The sequence below is a fragment of the Hemitrygon akajei genome, chromosome 1 (genome assembly GCF_048418815.1).
Source record: "Hemitrygon akajei chromosome 1, sHemAka1.3, whole genome shotgun sequence".
Lineage (NCBI taxonomy): Eukaryota > Metazoa > Chordata > Chondrichthyes > Myliobatiformes > Dasyatidae > Hemitrygon > Hemitrygon akajei.
Window position 1 is genome coordinate 77,457,517 of NC_133124.1, and position 12,982 is coordinate 77,470,498.

The window sequence follows — 12,982 nt, forward strand, 5'->3', positions numbered from 1 at the left end:
CTTTCAGAGGTGACCTCAGTGCTTTATGGATTCCTCTGTAATCGTGTGTTTACTGACTCTAATTGTTTCTGTAGGACCTGTTTAACTGTTACATTAGGTGGTTTTGAGTTGTGATTTCTTCCTAGATTGTTAACTTTGATTTGTTTTTTTTGTTCTCTTTTATGACTGCTGTAGGAATTCCCTCATTCTGCTGCAGATGAAGTGTATTTGTGGTTGTTCATAAGAAATTAAAAATCGTCTTTGTTTCCAGGAAGAAAACAAAGTGCAAGATAAGCACAATTTTAGATAATCCTGTTACAACATTCTCTATACTGCTTTAATTAGGAAACAAAGCAACTACAAATCATCTTGCTACTCTTTTTTTTGCTTCCCACTCTTCCTTTCCCCAGCTTTCAGTTTTGTATCCCCATGGCTTTGTTACTTGATTCTAGAAAATAATGTAAATCTACAAGGTGTGGGATCTGTGTGCATTCTGATTATGTGACTAACACATGTTTACTGTAATGATCTTCCCCTTGCATTGTAGATCTGGAAAAAGAAAAGGAGTTATCTCTTAAAGGACTTCCCGCAGAATGTGCTCAGAGTCAGATCTGGGATCGGAACATTCGCAGTTTTGTTACAGAAACTAAAATTTCCGAACAGGTAATTTGACTATAGTGAAAGGACAAAATATTTGCAATAGAGAAAACATCATACAGAGTTGATTTACTCTTTGTTCTCCCTTTGCTCCAACTCTTGGATGATTGGTTGGTCCTGCTTTATGGATTTGCTGCTTCTTTCAGCTTGTCTTTGGTATCACACTTACCTCTGAATCAGAAGGTTTGTGTGTTTAGTTCCTACTGCGGAGTGATGAGCCAGGAATCTAGGCTGACTCTCCAAAGCCGAGTAAGCGCTGCGCTGCTGGGGATGAGATGTCTTGGATATGGTTCTTTCTGCCCTCTTACCTTTGAAAAAGATCCCGTGGCTGTTTACCTTGAACTCAAAAATATTTAGTGGCTCTAGTGATACCAAATCAGATTGATTTATTTATCACATATACATCGAAACATACTGTGGTGCTTGCGTTAGTAACCAGTGCAACCTAAGGATGTGCTGGGGGTAGTCCACAAGTATCGCCACGTATTCCCACAATGTTCAGCAGAACAACACAGAACACAATAAGCAACAAAACAAGCCCCTTTCCTCCCTCCCACTCACCCACATGGATAACGATACAACAGCAAACAAACTCTTTTTCCCCACTCTCACACACAGGTAGCCCTGCGTACCCAGGAAAGGCTGCTTGCAGGCCTTCAACCACCAGTCCTTGGCCTTGGGCTCTCAGATACAGATATTGGGCTTTCAACCTCCAGTCCCTGGCCCGGACTCAGTCCTCCGACCTCTGGACATACCAACCCAAGTGTTTTGACCTTCGGGCACTCAGCCTCCGGATATGCTTCAACCACTGGTCAATCATTCCCAATCCCTGGGTACCAATCAGTCTTCTATTGTCTCCCACGACTGTTAAAAAGTCATAGCACTACAGCACAAAAACAGGCCCTTCAGCCCATCTAGCCCATGCTGAACTGTTATTCTGCCTAGTCCATTCAACCCATACCTGTGCTATAGTCCTCCATACCCCTCCCATTCATGTACCTATTCAAACTTCTCTTAAATGTTAAAATTAAACCCGGATCCACCACTTCAGTAGCAGCTCATTCCACACTCACACCACCCTCTGAGTGAAGTTTCCCCTTAGTATTTCATCTTTCATCCTTAACCTATGACCTTCAGTTCTAGTCTCTCACAGTCTTATTGGAAAGAGTTGCCTGTTTTCTGTTACCTGGTACACTTTGCATCTCTGTTATACGTTGATTTCTGTATTCCTCATTTCCTCACTGCCCATTTACCAGGAGCAATGTCTTCTCGTCTCTCACTAGAAATGATCTCGTACCTGTACTGTAATACAGCAGTTCTGTGCAGTATGGAACTATGGAAATGTGATCAATACCTTTATCTGTTCTCGATGTTTGAAGTGTTTAGTAGGGAGCAGCTAAGGCAGAAACTGTTGCATCTCTCAACAGAAGAGCAAATAAATGTTTGCAGCAGGAAAACATTGAAAGGGAGGGGCAATACAGAAAGTGGGACTAAGGTATTAGTCTTGGATTACTCTAGCAAGACACTGAAAATGAAATTACATAGAAAATAGGTTCTAACTGCTGTAAATTTTTTACAGTAAAATGTATTTACAGCAAAGTTTTTAATGTTTTAATAGTTATTCCAGAATAAACTGAAGTGGTATTCAACTCGTGTCTTGTTATGAAGTTAAAGAAGCTGTTATTTTTCTTGTGTTCCAGGAGCTAAATCAGATGAAAAGCAAGCTCTTGGTCCCTGGATCTCAGCTGAATCTGGGGCAACAGGAATCTAAGATTCCTATCCTGTTGGTGCAGCAACCGGGAAAAGTGGCTGGAAAAGAGCACATCGGTTGGGGGAGTGGCTGGGATATCCTATTCCCAAAAGGATGGGGAATGGCATTCTGGATTCCTCTGGTAATGTTGTGCAAAGTATTATTGAACTTAAGATCTGTCTGCATGTATTGTGTATTGTTCTCGGTTGTAGTTCAAAACTTAGGTTGAGTTTTCCTTTCCCAATGGTGCTAGTTGCAGGACTGTGCCACACAGGAGGTTATTTATTACTAAACGGTACAGTGCGGAGTAGGCCTTCTGGCCCTTTCAGCAGCAAACTCTTAACAACCCCAGTTTGACCCGCAGGACATTTTCCAATGAATAATTCACCGACCTGGTATGTCTTTGAACTGTAGGAGGAAATGGGCGCACCCGGGGAAGCTGATGCATTCCACAGGCAGGACAGACAGACTCCTTACAAAGGATGTCAAATTGAACTGCAGGCTCCAACAGCCCAAGCTGTAATAGCGTCACACTAGCCACTACACTATCATGGCGCCCAACTTCACTGTGATGATTGTCTGCAAAGGTTCTGTTGGATCGTTTGTTCCTTGATTCTTTGCTTTTTACATAGAGATCCATTTTGTTTTCTCAAAAGTACAGATGATGGCCAGAACACAGCAAATATCTGTAATATATGGATATTTAAAATATGTATAGGCAGATGAGCTCAGGGCATGGATCAACACCTGGAATTATGATATTGAAGCTATTAATGAGACGGTTGCAGGAGGGACAGGACTGGCAGCTCAGTAGTTGTTTTAGATGTGACAGAGTGAGAGGGTTTAAAGGAGGAAGGGTGATGGTACTAGTCAGGGAAAATGTCACAACAGTGCTCGGTCAGGATAGATTCGCAAGCTCATCTAGTGAGGCGTTATGGGTGGAACTGAGATAATAAATGTATGACCACATTAATGGGACTATATTACAGACCACCAAAAAGCCCAAGGGATTTAGAGGAACAAGTTTATAGAGAGATGGCAGACTGTTGCAAGAAACATAATTTTGTTATAGTAGGTGATTTCAACTTTTCACATATTGACTGGGCCTCTCATACTGTAAAAGAATTAAATGGGATAGAATTTGTCAAATGTGTTCAGGAAAATTTCCTTAATCAGTACATACCGGCTGTGCAGTGGAAAAAAGCACAACAGCACCTCTTACACCTCAGACGGTGGCGGACGTTTGGTGTGGGCCCCCAAATACTAAGAACTTTCTACAGGGGCACAGTTGAGAGCTCCTGGCTGGCTGTGTCACTGCCTGGTATGGGAACTGTAATTCCCTCAATCGTAGGACCCTGCAGAGAGTGGTGTGGACAGCCTAGCGCATCTGTAGATATAAACTTCCCACTATTCAGGATACTTACCAAAGACAGGTGTGTTTATATAAAAAAAGGCCTGAAGGATCATTGGGGACCTGACTCACCCCAACGACAAACTGCTCCAGCTGATACCATCTGGGAAACAGTACCGCAGAATAAAAGCCAGGACCAATAGGCTCCGGGACAGCTTCTTCCACCAGGCCATCAGACTGATTAATTTGTGCTGATACAATTGTATTTCTATGTTATATTAACTGTCCAGTTGTATATACTATTTATTACAAATTACTATAAATTGCACGTTGCACAATTAGAGATGTAACGTAAATATTTTTACTCCTCGTGTATGTGAAGGATGTAAATAATAATGTCGGTTTCAGAAGTCCAACGAGAGAATGTGTCATCTGCTTTTAGGGAATGAGACAGGGCGGGTAACAGAATTTGTTTAGGGGAGTATTTTACATCTGTAATCACAATGCCATTAGTTTCAAAATAAATATGCAAATACATAGGTCTGGTCCATGGGTTGAGATTCTAAGTTGGAGCAAGGCCAATTTTGATGGTATCAGAAATGATCTAGCATGTGGATTGGAACAGGCTGTTTTCTGGCAAAGGTGTGCTTGGTAAGACGGAGGCGTTCAGAAATGAAATTTTGAGAGTACACAGTTTGTGTGTGCCTGTCAGCATAAACAGTAAAGATAACAAGTGTAAGGAACTTCACAAGAGATATTGAGGCCCTGGTTAAGAGAAAAAAATGAGGTGCTTATGGAGTATAAGAAATGCAAGAGAACACAGGAGGGCTAAAAGAAGGCATGAACGTGCCCTAGCAGACCAGGTAAAGGAGAATCCTAAGGGTATCTACAGATTCGTTAAGAGCAAAATGATCGCAAAGGACAAAATTGGTCCTCTCCTCCTCTGGAAGATCAGAATGGTAATCTGTGTGAGGAACGAAAATAAACTGGGGCGACCTTAAATAAATGTTTTGCATTTGTATTTACTCAGGAAATGGACATGGGGTCAATTGCAGTGATTTGTGGACCCTATGTAGATTACAGAGGAGGAGGTCTTTGTTGTCTTGGAGGCAAATTAGGGTGGATACATTCCCAGGGTTTGACAAGGTGTTCCCTCTGACCCTGTGGGAGGTGTACAGAAATCACAGGAGCCTTAGCAGAGATATTTATATCATCCTTAGCAGTAGGTGAGGTAGTGGAAGATTGGATATAGGCTGGTGAGCTGACATCAGTTGTGGGAAAATTATTAGAAGATATTCTAAGGGACCGAATATATAAGTATTTGGATAGGCATGGACTGATAAAGGATAGTCAGCATGGAATTGTGCGTTGTTGGTCATGTCTAACCAATCTTATAGATTTTCTCAAGGAAGTTCCAGGAAAGTGGATGAAGGCAAGCCAATTGATGTTGTCTACATGGACTTTTGCAAGGCATTTGACAAGGTCCCGCAGGGGAGGTTGATCAGGAAGGTTCAGTTGCTCGGTATTCAAGATGAGGTAGTAAATTGGATTAGACATTGGCTTTGTGGGGGAACCCAGAGTGTGGTAGTAGATGTTCGCCTCTGTAACTGGAGGCCTGTGATTAGTGGTGTGCCACAGGGATCGGTGTTGAGTTGGTTGTTGTTTGTCATCTATATCAATGATCTGGATGATAATATGATTACCTGGATCAGCAAATTTGTGGATGACACCAAGATTGGGGTTGCAGTGGACATTGAGGAAGGCTATCATGGTTTGCAAAGGGATCTGGATCAGCTGGGAAATAGGCTGAAAAATGGCAGATGGAATTTAATGCTAATAAATGCAAGATGTTGTACTCTGGTAGCACAGTGAACGGTAGGGCACCGAGGAGTGTGGTAGAACAAAGGGATCCTCAAATACAGCTCCATAATTCATTGAAAGTGACATCACAGGTTGGTAGGGTCGTAAAGAAAGCCTTTGGCACATTGGCTTTCATAAATCAAAGTATGAGTACAGGAGATGGGATGTTATGTTGAAGTTGTGTAAGGCGTTGGAGGCCTAATATGGAGTATTGTGTGCAGTTTTGGTCACATACCTACAGGAAAAATGCAAAAAGAGTACAGAGAAAATGTACCAGGATGTTGCCGAGTTTGGAGGACCTGAGTTATAAGGAAAAGATTGGTTAGGACTTTATTCTTTAGAACGTAGAAGATGGAGAGGAGATTTGATAGAGGTATACAAAAGTATGAGGGGTATAGATAGGGTAAATGCAAGGAGGATTTTTCCACTGAAGTTGGGTGGGACTGCAAGCAGAGATCATGGATTAAGGGTGAAAGGTGAAAAGTTTTAAGGGGAACATAAGGGGAAACTTCACTCAGAGGGTCGTAAGAGTGTGGAATGAGCTGCCAGCACAAGTGGTGCATATGAGCTCAATTTCAATGTTTAAGTGAATTTTGGATAGGTACACGGATAGTAGGGGTATGAAGGGCAATGGTCCCATGCAGGTCGATGGGAGTAGGCAGTTTAAATGGTTTTGGCATGGACTAGATGGGCCGAAAGGCCTGTTTCTGTGCTGTATTTTTCTATTACTATATTTAGTATGTTCTTCCACCTCATTCATTTGATTGATAAATTCATTATTATTATTTGCTCTGGTTAAGTTCACCAATCAACAAAAATCATTCAAGAACATAGAACAGTCCAACACGGGGACAATCCTTCAGCCCATGTTATTGTACTGAACTAATTAAGCTCATGACACCTAATTGTCCCTTCTGCCTGCCCATGGTCCATATCCCAACATTCTCTGCATATTCATGCACCTATCTAAGAGCTGCTTAAATGTGTGTTTTGTATCAGCCTCCACCATCTCCCCTGACAGCAGATTCCTGGTACCTACTCCTTTTTTCCTTTGACTTTTCACCTCCTGCCTTTATTTGTCCCACCTTTACCCAGTTTACAATCCTTGTCAGAGAGACCATCTCTGTCAGGTTGTCTGACCCATGCCCTGGTAAAGGAAACCCCAATTGCCAAGTTTGCCATCCTAACTGGACACTTCTTGTATGGTTCCATACAGGAGTTGGTCAACAAGATTGGAGTACACTGAGGAGTAGGGAACAGGCGAGCATATTGAGAATTGTGTCACAGCACAGAAAACAAAGTGGGGAAGGTGACAGCTTCTCGGGAGCCAAAGGTGTTCTTGTTGCTTTCGTGCATTCACAAGTTTGAAATGTGGCTATCCAGCAATATGCGTATTTAAACTCAAACCTATATCAATCAAGAGTAATATATCAGTTCAGATGAAGGGCCTCAACCCAAACTATCAACTGTTCATTGTCCTCCAAAGATGCTGCCTGATCTGCCGAGTTCCTCCAGCACCTTGTGTGTTGTGTAATTAAGCCAGGGTATTGAACTTGACCATTTGTATTTCTCTGCAAATTGCAATGATAGTGGTGCAAACTGAGTTCTCATATGGCAGAGGATATAGTACCTGCAGCCCCATAGCAGCTGACAAATTATCTCCCTGGTCTCCCAAATGTTTGTCATTATGTACAGGGTTGTACATAAGTCAGGCATTCGTAATCTTGCATGAGCCAGTAATGTAGTGATTAACTTCAGCACTATCCTTATTTGGAATCCAGTTTGAAAACTTAGGTTCTATTTTCCTTTATCAGACAGCCTTGTCAACTTGTCACTGGTAAAGACTTATCTGGATTCCTTCAATCTGTCTGCTTTTCTTGCTTTTAAAGATTTTTCATTTACTGAATTTATGTTCTTGTTCCTTGTTCCAAAACCTCTATAATTTCCCAGCATTAAATTTCATTTGTCATCTTCCCAGTGTCTTGAAAGTGGCTCCAGATTATTTTCAAAGTTATGGAGGCTTTCAGTGGAGTAGAAACGAGGGAAGTGTCTCATGTAATGGGAAATATGCTTTCAATTTGAGCTATTTTGAAGGAAATGAGAAGTGGATTCCGAGTAAGCCCTTTTCCCTTGAGAGTGCTCAGGATATAGAATTCATTATCGTAGTGAAAACTAGAAGGAATTATTTCGAAGTGTTTAAATGGAAGATTGGAGGAGTCTCCACTGCATCACAAACACTGACACTGATTACTTGGGCCAAGTGGCCTTGACCGCTTCTAAAAACCAATCCTTATGAAGGGGTCTTGGCCTGAAACGTCAATTGTACTCTTTTCCACAGATGCTGCCTGGCCTGCTGAGTTCTTTTAGCATTTTGTGTGTGTTGCTTGACCTCTTCTAATTCTACTTAATCTCTTAACTTGTCTGCAGACTTCCTCGCAGCTAACCATGCTTGCCTTTTTGCTTTGTCTGTATATATTTCTATTGTATCCTGTAAACCAAGGCCCGATTATTTAGTTATCTTTTGAGATCGGCACCCGTGTGTTTTACAGTGGGGCAAGCATTGTTCAAGTCATTAAAAGTCAATTAGTCAGTATTGTTTTTGGTCATCCAAAAACCTTCAACTACTTGTTGTAGTGCTGATACTTTTAATACTGCATATTATGAACTTGCCATTAATGCACAAGGCAGCATCTTATCGATTGCTTTTCTCTTTTCAATGTACTGAAATACTTTCTCAAAGAACTCTAATTCATAAGACGAGACATGACTTGTATAAATCTATACTGACTGCCTTTAATTATATTTTCAAGTGAGGAACATTTAATTTTCATTTTTGGAATCTTACCCACCTCTAATGTTTAGTATTTTTTGCCAGCTTTTACACTAGCTATCTTCGCTGTACTCTTTTGGTATAAATGAAGGGTCTCGACCTGAAAACAACTGTCCATTTCCTTGTACAGATGCTGCCTGACTCAGAGTTCCTCCAGCAGCTTGTTTTAGCTGTAATGGGAAGCTGACTTGTTACTTTATCTGCTATCTGTTCCTTTGGCACCTCCAGTCTCCTATCCAGAGCTGCTTAACCTGTACCACTCTTGCGTCCTCCCTCAGTTAACCCAATAGTTAAAGATGCTGTCTGCTCTGTTTGAATTCCTCCCTTCTTTCTAGTAAGTAAAATGTCCATGTTTTGAGGTTTTAATCATGTATGAAATTTTGTGACTATTATGTCAGATCTATAGGGGTGTACGAGCAGGAGGTTTGCAAGAAGGAGTTAAGCATTCTCAGTATCAGGGAATCCCACGTTTCCCTGATGATTTTCCAGACTGTCCAGCTGGCATGCGGCACAGTGAAGAGACTGAGAAAGAGCTAATGGACAAATACAAGAGGTAAACAGCAATCCTATTACAAGTAGAGTTAAGAATTTAACAACACAATAAAAATACAAGTACATAGCATTTAAATCATATCACAACATTTAAACTTGGGTCAACATTTTGGGAAAATTTTTTTGCATCCTTTATCAGAGACCTTTTGATGCCAAAATAACTTTGGAAGTACTCTTCAATATTGGGGTTAATGTAATTGGGTGGAAATATGAATGGAATCCTTTATCAGGTATTCCCGCTTGAGATTTTTAGTATTTGTCAACTCTCCAACACATTCAGCATACAAATCTGCCTTCACTGTTTTTATTTGACTTCCTACATTTACAATTCTGTTTCCATTTGAATTAATTAAGACTTCAGAAGCTTTATGCAGATTACATCATGCATTTCTTTACAGCTGCACTCATTATGGTTCCATGTCTAACTGGTTTGATTCCACCAGTTTTCTGTGTTCAGGGTAATTGCAGCACTGTGCTACCCAATGTGACACTCTTCTAACAGGTTATTTGTCTAGGCACTTGGATAGTAATTTAACCCTATACTGCTTTGCCTTCTTATTGGAAATTATTTATTTTTGTCTGCTAATTGTGGAGTTGAGCCACTACATTATTGGTTCACTTGTAGCTAAAGCTTAAACATTCAGATTTGAAGTTTTTAATTTTAAACATTAATGAATCAATTTCACTAAACATCACCTAATAAAAGGATGACTCAAACGTTTTGACTCTTACGTTTTGTTCTGATCCTGATGTAGCATCTGAACGAGATATGTCAACATATATACTGAGTGGCCACTTTATTAGGTACATCTGTAATGCAAATATCTCATCTGTCAATCATGTGGCAGCAACTCAGTGTATAAAAACAGGGGCAGGCATGGTCAAGAGGTTTAGTTGTTTAAACCAAACATCAAAATGGGGAAGAAATGTGATTTAAGTGACTGACTATGGAAGGATGGTTGGTGCCAGATGGGGTGGTTTGACAATCTCAGAACTTGCTGATCTCCTGGGATTTTCATGCGCAACTGTCCCTAGAATGTACAGAGAATGGTGCAAAAAACAAAAACCATCCGGTGAGCGTCAGTTCTGTGAGCAAAACAGTTTGTTAATTGAGAGGAGTCAGAGGAGAATGGCCAGACTGGTTCAGATGACAGGAAGGCGACAGTAAGTCCAATGTTACAACAGTGGTGTGCAGAAGAGCATCTCTGAACACACATGTTGAACCTTGATGTGGATGGGCCACAGCAGCAAAAGACCACAAACATACAGAAATATACTCAGTGTCCACTTTAGTAAATATCTCCTGTACTAGGAAGTACCTAATAAAGTGGCTACTGAGTGTTTTTATGCCATTTAAAAATCTACCTGAACTAATGTCATTTATTGCAAACTGGCAGATTTTTGAAAAATGAGCATGGGCTTTGTCTTTTGTGAAGGGAAAGGGACCGTTGACATATTTTGTTACGATACTACGTCAGGATCAGAACACAATGTAAGAGTCAAAACATTTGAGTTCTGATATATAATCGCAATCAGGAGCATTGACAATTCTTTCACCCCCCCCCCACCTTCCCCACACAGATCCTGTTTGACCTGCTGAGTTCCTCCAGCAGTTCTTCGCTCCAGATTCCAGCCTGGGCTTCATCGTAGTTTATTGTAGTTGTATTAGAAGGCTGGTATATTATTCTCTTGATAACATTAAATTGATGTTTTACCCATTTGTTCTGCAGTCTAACCATATTTCTCTTTAGATATCCACCTGCCAAGAGACCCAACTATATCCACTATGGCACCATGACTCCATTTCGTTGTCCTTGGCAGCAACTTGTAGAGGAATGGGAAGGGAAGTGCAAAGCTAACAGTGTCAAACCTACTCTCTGTGGCAAAGAAACAGAGCTAACTTCTGAAGTGCAGAACTCCAAGGAGAATCCAGTTTGTATAGATGAAGGAAAAATGCCTAAGCAGTCATCAAGTAACAAGAAAACTCCTGAGCCTGAGGACGAAATGGAAGAGGATTCTGAAAATCCTGTTCTTGGGCCAACAACTTCAAGTACTAAAGACATTCCAGCAGAAAGTGATCATGTTTCTGTACTAAGGTCTGTATATCACTTGGTCTGCATATCATGCGTCCTATGATCCTCTCCCTTCTCCAGCTGTGTATCCCGTTTTGCCAATCAACTTTCCAGCTCTTAGCTTCATCCCTCCCCCTCCTGTCTTCTCCTATCATCTCGGATCTCCCCCTCCCCCTGTCAAATCTCTTACTATCTCTTCTTTCAGTTAGTCCTGACAAAGGGTCTCGGCCCAAAATGTCAACTGTACTTCTTCCTATAGATCCTGCCTGCCCTGCTGCATTCCTTGTGTGTGTTACTTAAAACATGTTTGTACTCAAGTGATTCTAGAAGTTAGCAGGGTATTGTAGTCACCTTTGTTTCTGTTGTGCTCTAGGAGCAGAAAATTATTGAAGCAATTGTCTGCATGGTGTCGCCCCACATCAAGCCGTGGTCAGCAAGCTAAACTCTCGAGTGGGTCTCTGCAAGTGCAGATGGCAGCAGATGTGGTGAATTCCATCGTGTGCTCCTATCCCCAGTTCCTTGTCTGGGCCAGACTCTCGCCATTGACAAAGGGATGTCCCATTGCTAATGCAACAATTTGTATTCCGTCTGAGGAAGACCTCCAGTTTGTAGCCTCTGGGCCCCAGAGATGTGCTCCTCAAGAACCAAAGCACAGAGACCCCTACAAACGGCAAATTAAAATCTTGAAGGAGAAAAAGAAAGGGGCTTTGTCAAAAGATCAAGAAAGTGGTTCTGGAGGACAGGACTTCAAATCAGTTTCAAATTATCAAAAGGATTTAGTTCTAGGCTTGTGGCCTGATCCGCCACAGGATGTGATGTCCCACTGCTCCAGACTTGCAATTGGATATGTAAGCCAAGGGGATTTTTCACTGAATGTAGGCTGTGGGGAAGCCTTGGCATTTGTTAGCTTATTAGGACTCTTGCATATGCTGTCAAATCAACCAGCAGAGAAGCGTGGCTTGGTACTTGTGAGGAACTCTGCTTCCCTGCAGTATCGCCTCGCAAAATTAAATATTGAAGTTTAAAAAGATGCTACTAGATACTTGTGCAAATTTCAGGTGGTATCTCAAAGCTTGTCTGAAGTTCACTGTTTACATTCTCTCTCCAATGGCCAGAGCTCATCTTCAATTAAAATGGTACATCCCGTTAAGCTGAGTTTGAATTCTGATGCTAATTGACTCATCAAAGATAACTCTCTGAACAGATTTGTTTCTTATTTGCTATTTCCAGCCATGCAGTGCTAACAAGATTGCCTTGCATTGATCTGCATGTAGTTGAAATTCATTATGACTGCAATATATTTTACTGACATTAAACTGAACTCTTGTTTGTTTTAATTGTAATCAGCGTTTGAATCCAGAGGACTTATGAGAGATTAAACCCATATAGAATAAATTAAACAGTAAATCAGTGCAGTTGAGTTTATCACTATGAAAACTATATCACTGTATAAGACAGCTGGGATAAATGTTATTTGTTTTATGCCTGTGTTAACTTTGTTTTGGAAATTTAAAGTTTATGTACATGAAAAAAATAAAAATACACAAGCACCAAAAATCTGAAATAAAATTTCAGGTATTGGGAGTCTTGGATAATACATGTGACTGACAGATCTATTCTCCGTTAAGTATCCTCAGTGATGAGCCCACATTATTAACACAGAAGTACAAGTAAATCATTGCTTCAGCTGGAATGTGTTTAGGATGCGGAATGGAAGAGGTAGAACAGGTGTAGCTTCTTCAGTTACAAGGGAAGGTGCCGTAAGAAGATGGGAGAGTGCATCAGAGCAATGCAAGATGGGGGGGAGGGAGTGTGAAGATTGGAGACAACTGCTGAAGGAACACAAAATGCTACCAGTCCTGCTCTGATATACAGTTGCAAGTTGGAGGGCATTATGACTAGTTGCATTGCCTCCTAATATGGAGTCTCCT

The 12,982-nt window shown here is 41.1% G+C and overlaps 1 protein-coding gene across 2 annotated transcripts in view; it reads left to right on the forward strand.

Annotated features, from left to right (window-relative positions):
* Positions 1 to 12,648, forward strand: part of pop1 (POP1 homolog, ribonuclease P/MRP subunit) — a 76,498-nt gene extending 63,850 nt beyond the window's left edge. For both annotated transcript variants that reach the window (XM_073046150.1, XM_073046140.1), the window contains exons 13-17: positions 527 to 642; positions 2,337 to 2,528; positions 8,826 to 8,980; positions 10,731 to 11,075; positions 11,425 to 12,648. In XM_073046150.1, the coding sequence (XP_072902251.1) occupies positions 527 to 642; positions 2,337 to 2,528; positions 8,826 to 8,980; positions 10,731 to 11,075; positions 11,425 to 12,076 (1,460 nt within the window). In that variant the 3' untranslated portion in view covers positions 12,077 to 12,648. The remainder of the gene's footprint in view (positions 1 to 526; positions 643 to 2,336; positions 2,529 to 8,825; positions 8,981 to 10,730; positions 11,076 to 11,424) is intronic.
* The last annotated feature ends 334 nt before the right edge of the window (positions 12,649 to 12,982 follow it).